This window comes from Bidens hawaiensis, unplaced genomic scaffold, assembly GCF_021521415.1.
Source record: "Bidens hawaiensis isolate Kalapana, Puna unplaced genomic scaffold, B.hawaiensis_p1.1 tig00019363_1, whole genome shotgun sequence".
Classification (NCBI taxonomy): Eukaryota; Viridiplantae; Streptophyta; class Magnoliopsida; order Asterales; family Asteraceae; genus Bidens; species Bidens hawaiensis.
Genome location: NW_027492943.1, coordinates 340337 through 364776, shown reverse-complemented (window position 1 = coordinate 364776; position 24440 = coordinate 340337). Strand labels below are relative to the sequence as shown.

Below are 24440 nucleotides of genomic sequence, written 5' to 3'. Positions count from 1 at the left end.
GGTTCTTTTTACAGGCTCTAACTTGGCTCGTTTATTATTTATTAATGAACTTATATAAGTTTCTAAATATTTTAGATATTTTGAGAAACCCTTAAACGAGCCTAAGCTTGACTTGAGCTCGTATAGTACCTTAAATGAGCCAAAGCTCGGCTCGAGCTCGGCTATGTAGTGTGAAACTAATATAGAAGTCCAAAGGAGGTAAAAACTTATGAATTCACAAGGCTCTTGCTCGGGCTCGATACCTAAATAAGCTTTATTTAAGGCTCGGGCTCGGCTCGGCTCGTTTCGAGCTTTCTATTGATATGAGCTCAAGTAACTCGTGTGCAACTCGGCTCGTTTGCACCCCTAGTGACCGGATTATTTATTCTCGGGTATGAATGTAACTATCCTAGTGCAGCTGAACTGCTTAAGCATATGAGCGAGTAAACTGATACTTTTGCACACATTTGTTTCATGTTTCGTCTCGGATCTTCTCATTCTCAAGAGAATAGTTAAATACATAACATTTATTAGACTTGATTCGCAGCCGAAGATCAATTCAGCCAGTGGGTTCATGAAGCCAGAAGCCTTCAAGCCCAAACTATTCTCCTTCCATTCCCTAAATGGCCTCTCATATACTACACTATAGTCACACTTCTAATTTTAGACTTGAAGGATCACTTAAATCCGGAAGTAGATTGAGATTTAAACAACTCAATGAACAAACAACCTATTAATTTCCTCTAATCAACATGCAATGATTCCTGGCTACGCAGTACACACGTCTTATGGTTACAACACTATACTCACCCCAGCCGGTAAAAGATGGTTAGATCAATCACTCTTTTTTTTTGTCAAGACTTTCGCACCATCTAAAACATATAAGAAAGCGATAAGGAGAAGAGCCTAGTGACTCGAAACATGAATCGTCGCTTGACACCAAAGCGACCATCCTGCAACACCTCACAGTCTCCTTATTCAACAACTTGCCTCGACTGCATTCAGTCGGGAACATATATGTAATTTAAACAAAAAAACCCAAATCTGTAATTAACTAACATTTATTCCACACCATTGCACATTGCCAACAGAACCAAACATTAACAGTTAAAAAACAACACAGGTTTTAATTTTTAAACAGCAACAACATATACACGTCCAAGATACAAACTCGAAACCTACTTTACTTCCAATCAAGCATATCCAACAACCAGAGTACTTCCTCCTCAGAATTCGCAGCATCACGGAAATCCATTTCTATCCCAAACACATCAATGTCACCGTCATCACCATCCTCAATAAACAACAAAGCAATCCAAGCACGAATCCCCGACACAAACGGGTAAGCAGGTGAGATCACAAGATAATCATATGCTAGTGCCCGACACGATGACCGCTCAATATAGTCAAATGTCGCGTCATGAATTACAGACGCAACTTTATTAGTATCTTTTCGTGACACAAGCACAGAAACACTAACCGATTGTGAATAAGGAACCGAAAACTGCGGTTTCACAGGCAGTGTTAGTTTGTACTCTGGACCCTCTAAATAATACTTCATAACCGGACTGATCCCAGGTGGCGGGGTCCAGTTGCCCTTCTGGAGGGCGGGCCCCGGGACAACTTGTGAGAAAAGTAAATTCCCGTCTGCCCAGAAGTCGATGTAGAACTCGAGGTCTTGTAAGGAGATTCTTGGAGGAAGGAGGGTTCGGTTGTTTTCACGTTTGTAAAACGTTTTGAATAGTTTGTGATAAGTTATTGGTGGCGGTGAGTTTTTGCATGTTGATGGCCATTTTTTGGCACATACATATTTCCAAAGGTAATCATCTTGAGCTATGTTTTGCCATTGTTTACATACTGCCATACACGCAGCTAAATCAGTGCCTTCAAGTAACGGGAAAACCGCCTTTAGTATCTCATCAGATGCCATGTTAGCGGAGTTTGTGAAAAATCATGAACTCGATTGTTCTTCCTGCAATTATATATACACTTCATGAAAAAAAATGTGCAGAGAGACAATACTGTGTGACATTTTAGAAGCTAAAACTTATATTTAACTGTAGCTGAAAGTTATGACTTATATCAGTAATAATTAACTAGCTACTAAGCAAACATGAACCATACCCGGATGACAATCAACTTTCATAACAAAGAAAGGCTCACAACATTAAAAAGAAATAAAAACTGAAGAGAATAGAAAGTCAATAAGAGCATAAATTAAAAAAATAGGTGAAATGATTTGAGTACAATAATTGAATTAACAAACATCTGGAATCAATGGTGCAAATTTTAATGATTAAAATCGACAAGACAACCTAACTTATTGATGAGTATATATAATTCACAAAATTTGATGAATTGAAGGATACTAAAATTAGAGGAACAGTTATAAGATTACAATCAGCATCGAATTGGGTAGCATATTATTACCGGAGTATATTGGGATCGTAGACAGAAAACCCTAGAATGGCAATTAATCAGAAAAATGGAATAACTATTTTGATACAATAAAAAAAGAAACCTGAAAGAAAGGTACTAGTTATTTATTATTAGATCAATTTCAATTTCATGAGAAGCGATGGAACCTTAGACGAAGAAGATGACGACGACACACCAGACGGAGGAGAGTTGATGGTGAAAACGCCTAAAACTTTAATAATAATAATAATAATAATAATAATAATAATAATAATTTTTCCATAAATAATTATGCAGCCGACGCAAAGCGGCCCGTTCTGTTTTATTATTATTATTATTATTATTATTATTATTATTATTATTATTATATTTGTACATAACTTGGTTAATATCAGTCATTACTAATTAATGTTCTTTGTCACAATTTTTTTTCCCAACGCAAAATACATACGTGTATGCTTCTTGGGGTGCGCAACAAATCGAAAAAACTAATTCGAAACTATAAAACTGAAAATTCAAACCGAAAAACCGAACCGAAACAAAAACCAACGGTTTCATTTTATGTTTTCATAAAAACCGCACTAACGGTTCGGTTTTGGTTTTAAATGTAATAAAAACCGAAAAACCGAACCGAATTCCTAAACTTTTGATTTTTAGATTTTATATTAAGTAAATTATAAGAATTTAATAAATATTTAACTCCAATATTTTTTATCAATTGTATAATAGTCTATTATTTTACAATTAACAAAATTATTTATACCTAAATTCATTATTTTTTGCCAATTTTTTTACAGCCCAAAATTTTCAAGCTCAAATGAAAAAAACCAAAAAAACCGAAACCAAAACAAAAACCGAACGGTTTCAAAAACTCCAAAAACCGAAGTTTTGATTTTCGGTTTGCTTTTAGCCAAAAACCACACCACACACATCCTAATGCTTTTGTTTGTTTGTGTGTTACGTGTGTGTATGATGTGGAGTATATATAAAGACGGGGAGAGGGAGGAGACTTCTGACTCAATAATTCAACTTTTACACAATACGTCACGAAAAGATCTCTCCGTGGGGCATAGGGTACGCGTTGACAATTGATTTGCTACATGCATGTTGCCGTATACCCTATCAGCCACAGATAGATCTATCAGCACCTATGTGTGGATAGTATGGTCAACGACAAACAAATTATATGTTAGATTGTACCCGATACGTCATAGATAGGACTATTTGTGGCGTACTAGGCGGTGCTTGGGTGTCCCTGACACTAAAGTAAAATGGTTGCTATTATTATAGGTGCAAAGTTAATTACTAATTTGTATGTTTTCGGTCTTTACGATCTAACTGATAATATAGAAAAGTATCGATGGCAATGGGGCCATGATAATAGCGACATGTTTACAACTAGCTCATGCATACCGCTTTCCACCTGAAGAGATTCACCTCTAGAGGTAACCAATTATTCCAATCCATAACCAAACTTGTTTAGGTGGATTTGAAGCACTACGTAAAATATCGACATCGGATACACTACTTAAAAGAGGAGTACCGGAAGCACTCAACGTATTGTTAAACGTGTCCAACACCAAATCAGATTGATGGCTCCTAATATCTCGGAGAATATTTAATATAATAATTAGTTTATTATTATAAGATAAGTTAGTCTTATTTTATTTAATCATATTTGTTTTGGATTCAAATTATGCATTTGAGTTAGTATAGGATTAGGAACCATGGGTTTATATATACCATTGGTTCAATGTGTTAGTTAATTATTAAGTTTTTCTCGTTAGTTGTTTTCTTAATAAAAGAGTCGATCGTGTGTTAATCAAATCTCGTGTTCGTGTTCTTGATTCACCCACTAAAAGTTTAACACGTATGTCCATTATGTGAAGATGCTCTTGAATTGGTGGAGCACCTACTGATTTCATGTTATGTTGCCTCGGTTATCTGGCAATTTATAAGTAATTGATGTGGAATTGCCCAAATTTTCGTTTTCGAGGTGAAAGATCTCATGAAAGAACATCTTAATATGAGGACCCAAGACGGGAAGAAGAAGGTAGTCCAATCATTTATTCTCACGACATGTTGGTGTTTGTGGAAGACAAGAAATCATACCTTATTTAACAATACAAGAGCATCAATCGATAGATTAGAAAAAGACATAAAACACGATGGGAGGAATGGTGTAATTTTCGCTTTTAATTTAATCTTATAAATAGGTGGGCGAAGTGATGTGATTGTTGTATTGGTGTTTCTATGTTTTTTGAGGCTAGTTACTTGCTAGTGTCGTCGTGTTTTAATATAATCCGGCCATTCACAAAAAAGTTATTTATATGGATCAGTTAAATACACATAAATAACAAATTAACTTATTTCTATCTAACAACATTTCTTTGCAATTTATGGATTATAGAGCCCATTGCACACTGCTACCTTATAGCCAAACTAGAGTGATCATTCAATAAATTATTTAATACATTGAGCTTATAATATATACAAAACAGTCTTTGAAGTCCTCCAATTATTATTAGAATGATACTCAAAACAATGCATCTCATTCCTGTATCCAGTCAATGAAACTATTGAGATTTATATCAGAGTTAATAGCCATTTTCGTCCCTGTGATTTGCTACTTTCGCCACTTCAGTCCAAAGTTTGAAATTTTGTCAATTTAGTCCTTATAGTTTTAAACATTAGCCAATTACGTCCCCACGTCTAACGGCATCCAACTATGCCGTTAGATTTAGGGGTATTATTGTCTTTCTCCTATTTATATTTAGTTAATGGTCAGTTTCGTCCATGTAGTTTGATACTTTTGCTACTTCAGTCTAAAGTTTGAAATTTGTCAATTTTATGTTTAATTTATTCAGTTTTTTTTGTTTTTTTTTTGTTTTTGCTACTTCAGTCCATGATGGAATTCATTGGTAATTTGGTAAAGTGGTCAAGGTAATTCCCTAAAACCAAACTATATCGAAAAAACCAAAATCGTTTCTCTGATTAATGCATAATAGTTAGGGTTTAGAGATTAACATATCGTAGCAAACATTTGGGTCGAAATCAACATCAGGAGGTCGAATATCCTGTATTTCCATGTTTGCTCAAGAAATTAATGCACTAAATCGCACGTGTGTTCTTCAAATCGTGTATTGTTCTTGAATTCGTCGGATTCAACCCTAGAATTGTAGTCGATATGAAGAATTCAAGAACAACACCACGATTTGAAGAACACACATGCGATCTAGTGTATCGATTTCTTGAGCAAACATGGAAATGCGGGATATTTAACCTCCTGATGTGATTTCGACCAAGATGTTTGCTACAATATGTTAATCTCTAAACCGTAACTATTATGCATTAACCAAAGAAACGATTTTAGTTTTATCGGTATAGTACGGTTTTAGGGAATTACCTTGACCACTTTACCAATGAATTCCACAATGAGGGAGAGTTTAGAAAATGTCTAGAAACTAAATACGAGGGGGGTATGATTATTGTTATCGACAGAGTAAACGTAAACCTGTTTTGGTCGATGCTTGATGGTTTTGGGCTTGGCTTATGCTCTTAAAGGCTATAGACAAAAAAAAAAGAAAAAAAAGCTGAATAAATTAAACATAAAATTGAAAAATTTTCAAATTTTGGACTGAAGTAGCAAAAGTATCAAACCACAGGGACGAAACTGGCCATTAACTAAACATAAATAGAAGAAAGACAAAAATACCCCTTAAACTAACGGCATAGTTGGATGCCGTTAGACTAGAGGACGTAATTGGCTAATGTTTAAAACTATAAGGACTAAATTGACAAAATTTCAAACTTTGGACTGAAGTGGCGAAAGTAGCAAACTTTGGACTGAAGTGACTCTTTATATCAGAATGACCACCTTTGCTAACAGCAACTTTAACCTTTTCTCTAAGATCAGTAGCTCTAAATTCACATTCCTTGTTTCCCAAGAGCCGCTCGATTTTATTCCTGATTTCTTCTCTTGAAACAATACCACTTTCATCTTTTTGTAACTCAAATCCAGTATTCCAAACTCCACAAATGTATCTCTCGTTAATAAACTGATCAGCAAAGTAAGGCCAGCACATAAATGGTATGCCACTACTGACACCTTCCAAAACCGAGTTCCAACCACAATGGCTCACAAAACAAGCCACAGAAGGATGGTTCAAAACCTGTTGTTGAGGCGCCCAACTAACTATCCGCCCACGATCATGCTTTCGGCTCATATATTCTGTTAGGTAGCTATTATTCATCTCTCCAACCATGCCATCGCGTACAACCCACAGAAACGATCTGTTGGTCAGTTCAAGTCCTAGTGCTAGTTCATGAAACTGGTTACGGTCCATAAGTGTGAAGCTGCCAAATGCAACATAGATGACTGAGCGGGCTGGTTGTCGGTCGAGCCATGTGAGGCATGTCGAGTCCTCTTTCCAGAAGTAGCCGGTTTGTTTGGCTAGTCTGTTGGTTGCTAATAAGGGGCCTATTGGTGTGATCTTGGGAAATGTGGTTAATGTTGCAGGCTCTAGCTCGTAAGCTGAATTGCAAATAATGCAATCTACGAGTTTTATAAACTCATTTGCTTTTACCATCAAATTGAAAAGATCATTTTGTGTCTTCAGGTCACCAATGCAGACCCATGAGAAGTGTGCAGGGTTTATCGCGGGCATGGTTGGTGCTAGATGAACCATCTCTTTTTTAACGGGAGTACCTGCAATCGACAGGGGTGTCAATGGTTGACCATCTTTTTATAAATAGGTTGGGTCGATTTGGGTCAACTAAAATTATACAAAGGGTCAATTTGGACTACTCAAATTTAAGGCTCGTTTGTAAACAAGCCGACCCAAGTTGGATCGGCTTGTAAACAAACCAAGCACGACTGCACGTGCCCACCCTGGTTTGAGCATCGTCTTCTCTCGACTCGTTTACAGCCCTACTCAAATTATACAATGGATCAAAACGCGTCAACCTTATAAAACTTGCTAACTTAAAATGCCCCCCAATGAGTCAAAACCACCCACGGAAACTGCTTTGTCGTCACCGTCACCAACATATTGATACTTTTTGAAAAGACTTTTTTTGACCCATTACCCAATCCAACCCTCCCCACCCGTTTTTCCAGGCTTAGTGATCACTTCAGATCATCATTTACTTTCTTGAATTAATTTTCTTTCAAATGAAGCTCACCCTTGCTGTTAATGATTCCATCTTCTAGTAACTTGGGGATGCTAAACAATGTTGCCATGATTGCAGCGGCTGCGGGCCAGAAGGCTGCTCTTCTTATATTCATTTTGTCGGCGACTCCAAAAGCCCAGCCCATACAGTGGTCAGCAACAATGCACGTAACATTATTACTATTACTTCCATTAATCTTTTCAATTAGCTCTTCAAGCTTCGCAGGCATGACTTGGAATATTGTATCCGTTAGCTTACCAAAATCGTTCCTATCTTCTGCAGCTTCCACGCCATCCGGAAGTGAAACAAGACTTACTAAATCATTAACACGCTCATCATTGGACGCTGCATTAGTGACTAGGTTGTGAGCGAAATCTGTGTTAACAAAAGTCACTTTGACTCCATGCTCGACCAACCGGTGCATAAGCTCCATCATTGGGATGACATGGCCTTGGGCTGGATAAGGTACAAGTACAACATGTGGTTTCCCCATCTCTATATTTATTATATGTTGTATGTATTCATTCATATCTACTGCCATTTTTATAACTAAGCTCAAGTTTGTCCTGCCTAACGCCTTTTAGATTCTTGTAGCAGGCTTACTCAGTTTGTATCATTTTCTTTGTTTTATCTGTTTGTGTTTATACTTTTTTATTCATCTTGTTCTTGTCACATTGTCTTGTTGTATTTGCCACATTGGGTTGTTTTATAAGACTAATTCTAAAACATAGATTTCGAAGAAGTGATTTATGCCTGCAAGTACAAACAATGCCACAATACTATATTGTATATGTTGACGTTATAACCTTAATGACTGACATTACTCGCATTACCTGCTGGTAGTTTACTACTGTCATTATTATTAATACTTTTATATGGTTATCGCTTTGATCCTCTTACCTACATTCATTTTATGCTATCTTAAATACTATATTGTACACATTACAATAAAAAAAGGTTTTTAGAGTCAGGGTCTCAGAGAGAATAGCCTCTCTATCCCTTGGTATATAGGAAAGGTTTTCCCTTATCCCACCCTCCCTGACCCTACCATTAGCTCTACTATTTGTGAGATTTTACGGGATACGTTTCTTTGTTTGTTATAACCAATAATCCATATTCTCTCCCCTTAATGTTAATTTTGACCCATTGTATATGTACTTTTGAGTGACTCATTTCGTCCCGTTCTAAGTTACCTAGTTTTATAGGAGTGGCCCATTGTATAATTCGAGTGAATCAAATTAATCCATTTAACCAATAAACATTTATCCAAATCAACCTATTTTTATAAGAATGAATAATTTCAATAGTTTTATAGGAGTGGACTGATTGACAACATCTTTGGAAATAGAGTAAACGCCCCGGACTCCAGCTCCATATTTGAGTTGCAAATTGTGTGTGTGGTCTGATGCTTCTGCAGTTCTGCTGCTTCCTTACCATCATGAATCATGATATCAAAGATAATTTGGGGTCGCCTACACACGCCCATGCAAAGTTTGCAGGGTTCATGGATGGCATGGTTGTTGACAGTTGAACCATTTGATCCTTCAAAGGTAGTACTCCTGAATGAATAATATTTATAGTGTATTGCATATCTGAAAACCAGATCTTTCTATATACAGAGATAACCAATTTACGATGAAGAGGATGATAATGATAAAACTTATTCATGTAAACAAATCAAAGGTTTAGTTAACCATCTGGCGCGAAGTGCGTGTAGGTTCGTTTATTTAATAAATGAACATAAACAAATGTTTTTGTTCATATTGTTAAACAAACGAATACGAACAAACATTAATGTTAAATTAGTTAAGCGAATGAACATAAACACATGTCTCATTCGTTCACTTATGTTAAAGCTTGTTCGTTAATGTTCATTAGTTTACGTTTGTTTGAGTTCATTCCTTAACGTTCATTCATATAAGGGAAAATTACCAAAATAAACAAGTTTGAACCAAATTTTACCAAAATAGACATGTCTAATTTAGCCTAGATCTCTCTAATCATTGAGTGTTTGACCAATACACAAGTGACACGTCAGCGAATCCGGCTAAGGCGGCGAAGCTTTAGCCGCCACTTTATGGACACGAAATTTTGTGAAAAGTAAATGCGACCCATCTTTAGCCTATAAAAGTTCATCACGTGTCAAATGCGGCTAAACTTAGCCTACATCTCTGGTTATTTAGCCGGCATCTTTGACTCTTAGCCGGCTTCGGGATATGTGTCTATTCACTTAGCCGGCTCCATATATTCCTTCTTAGTCTGCTCCAACTCGGCTTGTAGGCTAAAGCTTCACTTAGCCGCCTTTTTTTTCCCCGTCTATTTTTAGCCGCCAAAATTAAATAGTTTGCCAACCTTACCAACCCTATTAAATACTTAGCCGGCTTCTATCTTTTTATCTCTTAGCCGGTGTAAATTTAGCCCCCAAAATTAAATTTTTTACCTACTCAATTAAATATTTAGCCGATTTCTATTTTTTTTCTCTTAGCCGTCAGTTTTTTTCTCCTAGCCGGTATGTTTTAGCCATCAGAACTAAATATATTTACTTACCAAATTTAATATTTCACCAACCACTCTTATAAAATTATCCACTTTATTTTATTAAACCATCTTCACCGTATCAAAGTTTTTTTACTTTCTTATCACACAAGATCCTTTTTTCCTTATTTTTTAAAAATTATGTTTGTCAACGTTATCGTTTATTTTTGGGCTTTGTTGGTCAACCTTCACTACTGGAGGAGGTCAGGATGGGAAGAAAATTTTTTTGGGTTTGATAGTTCTGACTTCTGACAAATAGTTTGATAGTTTGGGAGTATTTGCTTGTATGCTAATGAAATATTTATGTTTTGTAAAACCGCTTAGTTTTGAAGGAGATTTTAAGGAGAAAATCCTTAAATATCGGAGGTTTATGGCAGAAAAAAATTACGTTTGGCGTTGTGGGCATACCATCGGGTAGATTGTAATCGTTATTTAGTATGTTTTCTTCATATTATGTTTCTTAATTTTCATTATTAATGAGCATTCCTGTTTATTACTTTTATGTTAGTATCTACATACATAAAATAATTTTAATAAAAAAACCGACTTCATTCATTAAAGCAACTTTATTGATAACATAATTCAACTTTATTGGTTAACAACTCTTTTTTTAGATGAAAAAATAGATATGGTGTAGTAAGAAAGTAAAAACCTTTGGTAGGGTGAAGATGGTTTTATATCTTTAATAAGATAGGGTGAAAATGATTTTATAAATTTTATAAAAATGGTAAGTAAAAAAAAAATAATCCCAATAAGTACACACATATAATACAGTGACTAAAATATGTCGGATAAGAAGGAAAAGGATAGAAGCCGACTAAAAATTTAGCTGCGTAGATAAAAGTATTTAGTTTTGACTGCTAATCTACCTATACTATTAAATCAAAACATTCTTTTAAGGCATCTCCAATGGTGAGTTTTTGTTAGGTTTTTGTTTGTTTGAATCCTAGGTGGCTCCTAGGTGGAAGAGAGAGAGAGAGAGAGAGAGAGAGAGAGGAGAGAGAGTGAAAGAAGTTTGGAATTTCAATACACTTGTTAGGGTGTATGTGAGTGTGAGAGGGTGAAGGAGAGAGAATGAGAGTAGTGATTTTATGTAGTTTGTATTTCAAAGCTCTCCAAACATTGGAGCTCTTAGATGTCATTTTACTAGATTAGCCAACTAATACTATTAATATTTATAGAATTAATAACAAAGTTGCATTTTTTTAACCACCCGTGTATTAAACAGGCTATATCCCAGTAGTAAAAAAAGAATGAAAGTGAGCCAGGTGTTTTATTAGGTAAGTAAAAGTTATTTAACTTTGGCGGCTAAAACATGACAGCTAAGAGAACAAAATGTGAGCTGGCTAAATATTTAATTTGGTAGTTAAGTATTTCATATGGCGGCTAAATGAAAATGGCTAAGAAAAACAACAAAGTCGACTAATTATTTAATTGGGTTGGTAATATTTTAAATTTTGGCGGCTAAAATTAGACGGCTAAGTGAAGCTTTAGCCCACAAGACGAGTTGGAGCCGACTAAGAAGGAATATATGGAGCCACCTAAGTGAATAGACACATATCCCGAAGTCGGCTAAGAGTCAAGGATGCCTGCTAAATAACCAGATATGTAAGCTAAGTTTAGCTGCATTTGACACGTGTCGAATTTTTATAGGCTATAGATGGGTCGAATTTACTTTTCACAAAATTTCGTGTCCATAAAGTGGCGGCTAAAGCTTAGCCGGCTTCGCTGAAGTGTCACTCGTTTATTGGTCAAATACTCCATGGTTGAAAAGATGTAGGCTAAATTAGAGGTGTCTATTTTGGTAAAATTTAGGTCAAACTTGTTTATTTTGGTAAAATTTAGGTCAAACTTGCTTATTTTGGTAATTAGCCCTTTATATAAACATTAATTTTTTTAGGTTCATTCCAACTTAGTCTAGTGTTATGAAATTAAAGTATAATGTACAGTTTTATTATATTTTTAGGCCCAAAAAGTTGTTGTCTTCTCAGTTATTTTCGTTCGTCCCTTAATTATGTTCGTTCCTTCAATTACATCATATGATTAACTATTAGTGAAATAACCTAAAAGTGCACGAACAAACTCATTTTCTTAATGAACGAGTACGGACATGAAAACCTCATCGTTTTTTTTATCATTTATTCAGTTAAAGTCGTTGTTGAGACCGAACCAGACTGGTCCGACCGGGATTCGGTCTACGGACCATTCCGGTTGTAGTAGTTCGCTTGGTTATCATAGAACCGACCGGTCTGAACCAGTCCGCTCGGAAAACCGGACCGGTTGAAACGGTTTTACTATAAAAATAAATTTAAAAAAAAAATATTTTCAACTCTAACCGTTAGTCATTTTTAGGCGAAAGTTGCTCGACCGGTCGAACAGTTGAACAGATTACCCGTCTGGTTCAGTGGCGGGTATGCCTTAGGAGGAGGGGTAGCCTCCGCCACCCTCAACGTTTCGCCGATAGTGTAAAAATATAAGTTTTGGTTGGCTTTTATGTTACGTTACCCCTGAAAAAGATTAACATTACCCCTAAATATTTTAAGCCTAACCAATTTAATACATAAAAAAAAAACATACTTAAATTATAAAGCCCCAACCCAAATAATCCTTTTAATTAACCATTAAAAAAAAACCGATCTTTGACTTTCAATTTTTTGAACACAACCTAGAGGTCACAAAACACCACACCACCACTGTCCACCGGTTCACACTTCAGAACCAGTCACCACAGCTGCCGCTAGCCCGCCATGTCCACCACCAGCCATCTTTCCGGCCACTCCACCTCTGGCCTCTCCATCCTTCCGGTAAGATTTATTGTATTTAGGGTTTTAAAGTTATGTTTAAATTGGAATTAATTTGGGATTTAGGGTTTATGTTTAAATTGGAATTGATTGGGTATTTAGCTTTTAGTTTTATGTGTAAATTGGAATTGATATTAGGTTTTTGGTTCAAATTTGTTTAGGGAACTTGAAGATGAGTAAACAACCTCTTATTAGCAACATTTTTAAACGTCAAAGAAAAGAAAACGATGACATCGGTGTCGGTTCATCACCAGGTTTAGATATTCCAACTTCATGCTTTAATATGGTTGATGATTTGCAAGAAAATGAAGATATCGGTCCAAGTTCAAATATTCCTTCGGCTTCAAGTCCTTCAATACGCTCAAAAATCAATTTGGATGATCTTCCTTCGGATCCCGCTGATAGACCACCTATGGCTAGTTATCATCCCAATCAAATAAATGACATACGAAGAGCATATCTTGTTAAAAAGGCTTTTCAACCACGAGGTCATGACTTTAAATGGACAAACTATTGTAGTGGTCGGAGACGTTTTAATGCCAAATGGTATGATAAATATGATTGGTTGGAGTATGGCATTAAACAAGAAAAAGCATATTGCTTATGTTGTTACTTGTTTAATGGAAGTGTTGGTAATCAAGGTGGAAGAGGGGCTTTTGTTAGTGGAGGCTTTTGTAATTGGAGTAAACCGGGTGCCTTAAAGCAACATGTTGGGGAAGTTAATAGTGTTCATAATAATTCGGTGCAAAAATGTGGCAATCTTTTGAACCAAAAGCTATCTCATGAGGCGAATGTCAATAAGCGTAGTGATGAAGAAAAGATTTCAAGCTTTAATGTAACAATGCTTTAATTTGTGTGGTCGAAAGAGAAACATTTGATAAAGTAAATGAAGAAGATGCAATGGCTTGATTTCAAGCTTTCAAAAACCGAAGAGGAGAAATTTACAGCCCAACCTAGATCTGCCGCTATTGGTTCGTTAACCCGGTTAGTTTAGATTTATTTGTTGTCGTGTTTTTTATATTTGTTTCGTTAACATTGTATGAAATAATTGAGGGGGGGGGTTAGCGCTACCCCTATGTTTCAAGTCTAGGTCCGTCACTGGTTCGGTTCACTGTCCGATCCGGTTATGAAAACATTGGTTAAAGTTAAATGAACGCACATGGGCATGCCTTGTTCATTGTTCGGTTTGTTTGCACACCTAATAACTATCCTAATATTCAAACTAGAGATAAACTAACTACTTACAAACAAACTTGAAGATAAATAGCAAATCAAATAATAATAACTATCACAGATAATTAACTCGTTAAACAGTTTATACGCCAGTAACAAGTTATCTTACCATTACTGTCAATAACTTCATCTTCCATCAGGTTCTGAACGCTCATGGTCAAGGCGAGAACCGCAGCCGAGCTGGGACAGAAGGTTGCATGTTTAAGACACATCTTCCTTCTTAGCAACTCTTATGAGTTATGACCCATCCCATGCAATAGTCAGCTACGATGCACAAACTCTTCACATCATCCGCTTTATTAGTATCTTCTATATTAGCTTTTCCAGTTTGTCAGGACCCGCTCGGGACAATGCTTGGTCAACTTCCCAAAAATCGTTCCTGTCATCGCATGGCTCTATCCCATCTGTGATACCAACCATTTGCATTGGACCACTTTGACTGTCTCTGAGTCGAGGCACTCATAACCTGTTTGTGAATAAACTCGGTGTTCACAAACGTGACCTTGAGACCGTTGCTAGTGTGCTGCTTCCATAAGAGGATTGGCATGGATAAGGTATCACCAAAACATGTTTGTTGTTCACTTTTGTTTCTTTGTGTTTTTAGAAAGGCTGTTATGTTTTGCACTTGTAGTTGATGACTTGTTTCTCAATTATATTGACAGACTGGTCATTTATGTTAGTTAGTTCATATTAGACATAAATGATCATGTAATCGATTTGTACGATCTAGCGTTCAAATTAAATCAATATTTGATTGTATATTGTAACAACACTAATTGGCTGTTGGTTTTAAATCAATATTTTTTATTTACATAATCAAAACTTAACACCGTAGGTGTTCGGTGGAATAGAGAGGCATTGAGGTGAAATTCTTTTGAAAAATATCGATTGCGACGAGAGAGAGTATTCTGGCAGGACAAGTTTCTTGTAAGCACACAAGAACACCATCTAAAAATCTATTAACATCACCAAGAAAGTGCTTGTGAGAAGGTGGGTGGGTTACCGAACCAAAACCAATAAAATCAAAAAATTCGAACCGAAAAAACCAAACCGAAATAGAAACCGGTGGTTCGGTTTTGAACTTTAGCAAAAACCGAAATATTGGTTTTGGTTCGGTTTTGTATTTTGTTAAGAACCGAAAAAACCGAACCGAACCAAAATAACCATAACATCTTAACCATAATCTTTAAAACAAAATCTACCGATGAATATTTGTTTAATTTTAACATATTGTTAATACAAATATATTTGGTTTGCAAGTATGATTAAAAACCAATAATAGGTACTTTCGGTTTTGATTTTGAATATTAATTTCAAATATGTCTTTTATTATATTTTAATATTTTAGTCCAAATATTCAATTTTCTATTAATCATTAGTTTAAAGAAAAAATAATGGCATGCTCGATTTCAATATCTTGGGTCAAGTGTTTTTTGCCCAAAAAGTTTTGGCTCGACTAGCAAAACCGAAAAAACCGCATTCAAAACCGAACCGAACCCAAAAACCGAAAAAACCGAAACCGAATGGTTTTAAAAAATCATAAACCGAAAGTTTGGTTTTTGGTTCGGTTTTAGTCAAAAACCGCACCACGCACACCCCTAGTCGATGTGGTACACAAAACACCCTCTATTCTCTATTGTTGATGATATTATAGTGGCCTGGTGTATCTGTTGGTATTATGAATAAACATAAATATATCTTAACGATGCACTTGGTACTTTTGAAAAAAATATATAAATGAGTTACTCTTGGAGTCCTCCTCTATCTTCTTGCTTAATATCTATATGAAATTTCAATATGGAACCATGAACCCATACAATTAATTGGTACAATCCGAACGATTCCAATGTTTACCACCCTCAACTTCATTTTTCAAACCTCACATTCTCCGGAGAGGTTAAAAAGAAAGAAAAAAAAATGTAATTCTCAAAGGAACCATTCGAAAGAAATGCAATATGAACTCCTGAAGAACTCGCATTGGCTTGGGCCTGGGTAGACGTCTCAAGGAACCAAAAACCGTTAATAACTTTTCTTGTTATTACAATTTTTGTTGTTACTAAGTTTATTAACTTTTTAGGTTGAACTCAAAATTCCACAACATATATTTGCCGCGTTCTCAAGAAGTTTCATTTGGTGATGGGACGAGGAGGGCATGAAAACCTTGAGAAGATAAAATCGAAATGGAGGGATGGATTTGGGTAACGTTCAAAAGGGATTCAAAGCAAAATGAGTCATGAACAAAACTATATGTTAAAAAAATCAGTTTGGGTGTGTGTGGCAGTGGCAGCGACAGTTGTGGTAGCAAAGGCAACGGCGGGTGGAGGTGGTGGTGACGGCAACAAAAAGTAGTTAGTGGAAATAAACTATGATCATGGGTGCTAACCCATTGAAACCATTAATAAGTTTACTAGATTTATAGTTGTCCATTGTTACTAATCGACTAATTTGGGTAAACCCGAATTGACCACACTAATATGAGATGACTCAAATAAACTCATGTATAATTTATTTTTACCAATTCAGCCTATTATTTCATAATGTGTGTCATGACTCATGATTGCCACTCAAAGTCACTTGGTAGGTAGGTAGGGATGAATGATAACTTAGAGAACCCGTTTTGATCTTGCAGACTATTTATGGCGAGCTAACCATTGACAATATTGAGTTGAGGCATCCTCTGTTCAGAAATAGGTATACCTATCATTAAGTTTGCTAAAGATAAAAGGGCATGGTTTAGATGTCTTGATTAGTTTTAAATAGCTTAATGCATTGGTTTAGTCATCTCAGTTAGAGCATGTTTTGAGTTTCAAAACAGTTATTGACTTATTTGTTTTTTTCAAATGTTATTTTGAAAAGACAGGATTTGTGTCTTTTAAAAAACATGTTTTTAACTATTTTAAAAAAACTAAAATAAGAAAGAGTTTTGTGATTATCAAACATTTTTTTAGCTTATTACTTTTTGAAAAACCAATAAACCAATAAGTCGTTTTCAAACACAATAAAAAACATTCTCTTAGTTTTAAAGAGTATAAAAACAGCGTGTATGATACTAAGATGATACACATAACTTCACTACATCTTTAACTCTTTCTTATTATATCATAGCACCACATCGCCACCAACAACCTCACCGCCCACTCTCTCTTTCTCCGACAAAATCTTGTTAACCCGCTATCAGCTTCACTGCTGAAAACCCTCTCTCTTTCTCCGTTTGATTTTTGGTGCAACGGCCCACACTCTCTTTTCTCTGGCAAATTAAGGTAAATTTATTTGTAGATAAATATTGATTGATTTGAAAATGAAAATGATGAAAGTGCAGCCATTATTTTTGACAAATAGTTTCCGTATTATGGTGTTAGGTATGAAATGGACGTGACAAATAATTTTAATATTTAGTGTTAGGCGGGACCATATAATGATAAGTTGTTGATAAGTTAGGTTTTAATATTAAATTCATATGACATTCATTAGGATGTGTCAACAAAACCCAACTAGATGTAAACAATGAAACTTTTGAAGATTTTTTTTTTATCAGTCTTAAATACTCGTGTATTAACACATTTCATATTAAACTATTTTATTATATTTTAAAATTCTTTTAAACAAGAACATGCATTTCTGTAGTTTTAAATGTTAAAGCGTCATCTCACTGTCACATAAGCAGTGGACGTTACCTCACGTGTTGTTTTAACTAGGTATTATATAAAAGGAAAAGGGTGTTATTGGTTATTTGGGGGGTGATCCTCTTATCAAGCTTGTTCTCACGTTAACATCCCAACCATAACACCTAGCCCTTAACCTGTCTGCGTGATGTAGCCGGCGTTAAGGGTCAGCCATCTAAGCATAACGCCGTTTTAACAAGTTTCATAACGAGCAGCCTTATAATTCAATGGACCAAGACTTAGTTTGGACATTGAGGTGACCCTTAGTAGTGGAACAGCTTCAGTTTATGGAATGTTTATCAGTTTTAGGAGGAAATGGAATGACAAACTAACCACTACTCTTATTGAACTTGGTTTTGAATAAAGTATAAATGGTTACTCCTTGCCAAGTCTTCTGGATGATAATTTAATTACTAGAAATAGTGAACATGACAGAGACACATTAACTCTTCCTTAACTCAAAGCTTTATGATAAAAGATTTAGGAAAACTTAACAAAAAAATTTTGAGATTGAATGTTGAACTTATTTGATCAAGTGAATCAAGAAACGACACCCGATTTGCATAAGCCTTATGCAACTCTTTTTATTAATAATATACGAGAACAGAATATTAACAAAACAAATACACTATATCTTATTTATAGGTTGCATGAAGCTTAGAGAGCAAGACATGCTCGAACTAAGAAACCTAAACCACTTCTAATTCTAATTATAATAACTTAGCCACCAGTTATTCAACTTGATCCCTGAACTTTCACCACCCTTTGAGATCACCCGTACTACCGCTATATACTTTTCGTATTAATCATTCGGGTCCTCAAGTTTTACATTGAAGTTTCCACGTTAGTAAAAGACAAAAAGTGTTAGAACTCTTGTCTAACTTCGGAATTTTAAGATGTACTACAACCATTCATGTTGAACAGAATTTTGTTGTTACTGATTGGGAAACAATAGGCCTCTCATATGGAGCTCTAAAGCTTTGCTTGGATACAAAGCTTGCTAATTATACATGCATTTAAAAAAAACAAAAAAAAGGGCACACACACCTGATTGGCAGTATCGATCGCTATGTGCTAAAGACGACATATGACCAATGACCAGTTGACATACATTCAAAACACATAGCAAATTTACTAATTTGACCTCTATTAAGGTCCACTGTCACTGTCAGAAACCTAGTACCATAACTTTATTACTAAGTTAAATGAAATGCATACCTGTCTTGAGCCTTCAACGCAGCCTTCAAACGCTCATGTGCACAAAAGAACGTTATATACTATGTTGTCAAAATTAGCTAAAGATGGGCCAAGAGTGCAGTTAGACAAGCAAAGATAAGGCAAAAACAAGACTTGTAAAACTAACTGTCAGAGGGGAAGACAATTATGCCCTTGGGGTACTATTTTGGGCATTGGGCTAGCTGTGACGTATCTTTGAGGATGTAACTTAGGGGCACCAGAAGATGACGGGTCGGGTGCAACCATTTGAGGCCGGGTATGGAACTTTGCAAATCGGTTGATCACTGAAAATCTCTCAAGATCTTGTGACTCCATTCTTATTTCCACTACCGATCCTCCATTCTCCACCCTTCACCAATTTCATGTAAAAGAAAATTACAAGCATGCCCTTCACAACAGCATGATTAACAATATCCCATATTCTATACATTAAATCTATGTAAACTAGTATCAATTTTCTGATTCTTTTTTTGTGTTTAAGTGAGAGTAGCCTTTCTATCTCCTTGGAAAGAGGATAAGTCAAGCTCGAGCCAACTCGTTGCTCATCGAGCTGGCTCGCTAACTTTTTTATTTTAAGAAATAATTCCACATGTTGATATACAAAAGACCAAAAAAAAGTAACCTTCTAACATGCACATAATATAAAATTTATAAATTAGAGAATTCATAACATTATATATATTATTTTGTTTTTCTTTTTTACAAAGATTAAGGCAGATTCAAATACTATATGTATTATGTTTGTTTTTTTTATCAATATTTTATTTAATTCTATTATTGTTATTAAATGTATTAAAATATCGAGTAAATTTAAAACGAGCCATCGAGCTAGTTATCGAGCGAGCCAACACAGGCTTGGCTTGTTTATAAACAAGCTATTTTCAAGCGAGCCATGAGCTTTTTTAACAACATTATTTGTTTGTTAAGTATTTCAAGAATGATGATTGTGTTTATACCTTAAAAGCTCATCTTCCAGCTTTTTGGCTCGGTCAATGAAGTTTTCAACAATTTTGGAGAGATTTTGGTCACCACTGCCCTTGGATATTTTGCCCTTCTCTGACAACCTGGGCCGCAAAGTTGAAAAAAGAATCTAATTAAAACAATTGATGGTGCTAAAGTTTGCAACTTTATTGTATTTCTAACAAATGAAAGAAGGAAAATGAACTTTGATGTGTAATTCTTACGAGTCAGATGTATCAGAAGGCGCGTGAGAATGGTTTGCCAAGCTACAGGCATCACCAAGTGCTAATCTGGCAGCAAAATATGATATGGTATTGTAGCATGTATAAGCATCATCTGAAAGAATTGCTACTGGTGCGGGTCGAAACAACACTTGCATAAGCTGAGTTGTTAATATTATTCTTTTCTTTGAATGGAACTTCCAAGATGAGTCACCTAGTGATTCAGCTTCTTCTTTCAACTGTTATAACACAAGTAGTAACAATTTAGAACAAGTGTCAAAAGTCTTCTAGATGAGTCAATTTTTCATAATGCTAAAAATCACACCTTTTCAGGTACTCGTTTGGCAGCCTGTGCCCATTCTAGTTCAGCAATGCTACATAAGAAATTTGTCACAATTAGGTCATAATCAAGATGCCACATGTGCAACACATATACAAAATTTAGTAATAGACATGTGGGCCCACCTTGTATTGTGAGGCCTTGAAGAACCTTTTGTGGCTTCTTTGTGCCACGGCAGAAGCTCGTACGTAGGAAATTTACGTTTCTTTGATTGAGAAAGAAGCAAATCTTGATTAACAGCAAGTGAGCTGGTTCCAGTTACTGGCCAAACACTCCCATATTGACTTGTGCTGGTTAGATTCATTTGCATAAATGAACTGTTTCTATGCAGTTGAGAACCGTCTTGAAGAAGAGGGTGAGATGCGTGTTTTCCTAGTTGACTTTCTCTAGATGATGACCCAAGCATGGTTTTATAGTTTTCATATACTGAACTAAGCTGTGACATGGATTTTAGTAGAGGAGCTTTAATGCCCGAATCAACTTTTTCATTCTTCATTGCACGTCCTGAAAATGATTCCTCCTCAAAACGGATTTTACCTTCTTGTCCTTTTGTGTAATCAAAACCTTGAGAATTCAACACATGTCCACTAGCAACTTCTAATAACTCATTGCCTCCTTTAGCACACATCTGGTTGTCTGACTCCTTTAGAGCTTCAGAAGCAGTTTCTATCCTGCTATTTGCCACGTCAGACGTTGAAGGGGACCCACTTGGAGCTTTTTGCAATCCCATACCAGAAAGATTCTGCTGTGAAGGTATATCCACCCATGTGTTTGACTGCCTTGTTGAATTAGCTTCAAATACTGATGATGTTTGACCATCTTCGCCCTTTAATGGAAAAATAAGAACGAAACATTAAGTGTTATACATAATAATAATAATAATAATAATAATAATAATAATAATAATAATGTTTCAAAGTGTTATATACCGCTTGTTGGGAGAACTGAGATAAGTCAAAGTAATTCATAGGGGGCCTTTGACTTGGTGGGCCCAACCTCAATCCAGAGTATTGAGGAGTAGAAGAATTGCTGGAAGGAGTAAATGCATCTGTAGTTTCAGTTTTAGGCGTCTCGTTTATTGGAGGCGAGCCTGTGTATGCTGACTGTGTACCATGCTTATACTCTTTGAATTTATTCACCTTGTGAAGAAGCTCAAGCATGTGGCGACTATCATGATAAACCAAAACATATTATTTGAAAAGTAGTTTAGATAATTGACAAAAGGGTGAATAATACACACCTAGTCTGAGAATTTAAATCAGCTGATCTATCCACATTCGCAGACATACTATTAAAAGTTGTCACATCTGATGCAGATTGTCTCTGATTGTCAGGCAAGAAACCCTATAAAAAGATAACAGAAAAACAATTTATTAAGTTTTTTGGCATTGTAATGTAAGTTATACTATACACATATCAAATGTTGCTTATTTACCTTTTCAAACTCTCCACTCAATCCTTGATGCATTTGTAAAGGTCTTGAACTTAAAGACGGTGTGTTTTGAAAAATGTTATTCTGCCATAAAGATGGATTTTTTCCATTTTCGATTAAATTAGATGGCTGATTATTATTATCATTTGATAGTTCTGGATTCTGAAAACTCAAACCGCTCCATTCTTCTTGCACACCTGTATCAGTACTCGAGGTTTCTTCAAGCGCAGACTGCATAAGTGCACTCCAACTGCCACTTTGAACCGAAGGAAAACTTTGCGTATTATCATTATCCTCAAACATACTCCCAAAACCTCCCACATTGTCATCATCTGTAAACAAAAATTTCTGTTCCAATGGATCCAAACTAGAAAACTCCTGAGATTGGTTGATAATGTCTTGTTCTTGATCAATTCCTGTTTGATACGAAGCATTAAACTGATCATTCACCTGTTCGCCAGTGGGTTCACGATTTGGCCCTTGAAAATTAGAAAACCGGTTAGAACTAAGTCCATCAACTGGCTGAGATGGAAGACTCATTGACTGCAGGATTTGACTTTGAGCCTGTGAATAAGGTGATCCGTTTTGAAACCCGTGTACCAAGTTTGTATTACCAAACATAAACATTTGGGATGGATCACGAACCGGTGTTCCATTAATTAAAGGTGCGTACTGAGCCCCGGAAGCTTGCTTATTTTGTAACAAAGATTGTTGATTTAAAACATTTTGTTGTCTCGAGTCATTTAACTCTTGAAGTTTCTTTTTCCGCTGGAGTTCTTCTAGCTGCTTAAACATAATTTGCCGCTGCAACATTTGAATTTTAATATAACGCAGACTGGTGTCTATTAAACGCTGCTTGTAATGAATAATCAAACCCTTCCTAAACTATCTTATGACAGAAGTTAATGTTTATGTCGCGGGTCGTGTATACATCTTGGATCAAGAACTTGTGGATATAACTTCTGCAAAGAAAAGCAAGCATGATGACTGGTATAATGAGAAGTACGAATAATAAAAGTGAAATCCAGCCACATTAATGAAACAAAATTTAAGCTTAATGATGCTAGTAGAAACCATCATTGTAAGCTAAAGAAAGAGCAATAATTACTAAAGCACATACTAAAAATCATAAGAATTTTTAAGCTTACACAGAAAGGAAAACCTCTACTCATAATCAAAAGATTCAAAGCAAAACAAAACAAGAAACCCCCAACTGCATTCAGACATACTACACCCGATCAGAATCGACCTTTTTGACCATGGTAGCTTGCTTCTTACTTGCAAAATCATAAAAAAGAAGCACCACATCATGATTAAATAGCCACTTTTGGACAAAAAAGTCCAAAGTACCATAACATCCTTTGCATTTACATTTTCACACTTAAGTCAAAACACTTTGGTTCTAATTTCTCACAAACAATATGTCACAAAGCATAAACACTCAATTTCATTCACTGTTTACTTCAGTTGATATTCAAACAGGTAACAACAATAAGCACAAATTCATTTTACAAAACCCTAATTTCAACAAAACTCTATGCAACTATACACAGCCACAAATACACATTACAAACAAACTCCACAACCTAAATCACCACCATAAATCAAAAAACAGGTGAATTTAGACCTCAAACCCTAACATGACACCTACCTCCAAAATCCACCAATAATGCAAAAGCAATAATTACCAATTCCACTAATCAAAACCTAAATTGACGTCACGGCATAAAGCAGATCAAAAATCAGCTCCATTAGAGGCGAATTTGAAGCTAAAACTAAATCTAAGGGTTTCAAAACAGTGATGCAATTGAAAGCTAAAGACACAATTACTTACTTGTAGTTTATGAAGATCACAGAGAAGAAGCAGGAGTAGTAGTAGTAGTTGAGTCCACCTTCTTCCTTACACTCTCTATTATATATATGGATAGATACATATTATATATGTATGTATACATGTATAGCTTTCATAACTTTTTTCTTTCTAACTACAACACTCTTTCTCTCACTAAAACCGATGAGCGAGAAAGATGGACTCTTTTCATCTCACATATTATTATATTTTTATTTCTTTAGGTTCGGTCACGAGGCTGAGGTTTGGAGTTGGAGATGTGTCGGTGTGGTTGCGGCTCAGTTGTGTGCAGGTGTTTGTGGAATGTGATTCGTTGGTTTGTATGAATAGATGGATCGGACGGTGATGGGTGGTTGTAGCTGTGGACGTGAGCCGTAGGGGATTGGGTCTTGAATGAAGACAAGTAGAACTAGTGTGGGATGGATGAACGCAAGCTATTGTGCGCGTGGGGTAGTGGGAGGAATCTTTTTCCTTTTTTCTAAGCCTCTTTTATGAAAATTTTACATAATAATTAATTTATTTATAAATTATCTTTACCGCTGCTTTAAAGATTTATATTTAATAGAGGTTAGTGTTTATATACCTTTTTAACGCCTCCGTTG

General features: G+C 35.6%; 1 protein-coding gene and 2 pseudogenes across 3 annotated transcripts; all 3 read right to left on the bottom strand.

Moving 5' to 3' along the window:
- Positions 1 to 1153: 1153 nt before the first annotated feature.
- LOC143558222 (F-box protein At5g39250 pseudogene) lies at positions 1154 to 2660 on the bottom strand (annotated as a pseudogene). Its single transcript, XR_013139700.1, has 2 exons — positions 2565 to 2660; positions 1154 to 1951 (listed from the first exon to the last, which is right to left on the bottom strand). The product of XR_013139700.1 is annotated as an F-box protein At5g39250 pseudogene (transcript).
- Positions 2661 to 5955: 3295 nt separating this feature from the next.
- Positions 5956 to 8267, bottom strand: LOC143558231 (UDP-glycosyltransferase 83A1 pseudogene; annotated as a pseudogene). Its single transcript, XR_013139703.1, has 3 exons — positions 7582 to 8267; positions 6238 to 7105; positions 5956 to 5962 (listed from the first exon to the last, which is right to left on the bottom strand). The product of XR_013139703.1 is annotated as a UDP-glycosyltransferase 83A1 pseudogene (transcript).
- Positions 8268 to 19056: 10789 nt separating this feature from the next.
- LOC143558230 (uncharacterized) lies at positions 19057 to 24023 on the bottom strand. The gene is made up of 9 exons (XM_077047108.1): positions 23824 to 24023; positions 21993 to 22951; positions 21798 to 21901; positions 21487 to 21724; positions 20683 to 21383; positions 20543 to 20591; positions 20221 to 20456; positions 19993 to 20100; positions 19057 to 19385 (listed from the first exon to the last, which is right to left on the bottom strand). The coding sequence occupies exons 2-9, from the start codon at positions 22800 to 22802 to the stop codon at positions 19166 to 19168; spliced, it is 2466 nt and encodes an 821-aa protein (XP_076903223.1). The 5' UTR covers positions 22803 to 22951; positions 23824 to 24023; the 3' UTR covers positions 19057 to 19165.
- Between the last annotated feature and the right edge of the window lie 417 nt (positions 24024 to 24440).

Excerpts from the sequence above, each read along its gene's own strand:
- LOC143558230 (XM_077047108.1), bottom strand. The coding sequence starts at position 22,802 with ATGTTGCAGCGGCAAATTATGTTTAAGCAGCTAGAAGAACTCCAGCGG. Across the intron at positions 21,902-21,992 it reads TGAGTGGAGAGTTTGAAAAG|GGTTTCTTGCCTGACAATCA; the intron begins GTAAATAAGCAA and ends ATCTTTTTATAG. Across the intron at positions 20,457-20,542 it reads CCAAACGAGTACCTGAAAAG|TTGAAAGAAGAAGCTGAATC; the intron begins GTGTGATTTTTA and ends GTGTTATAACAG.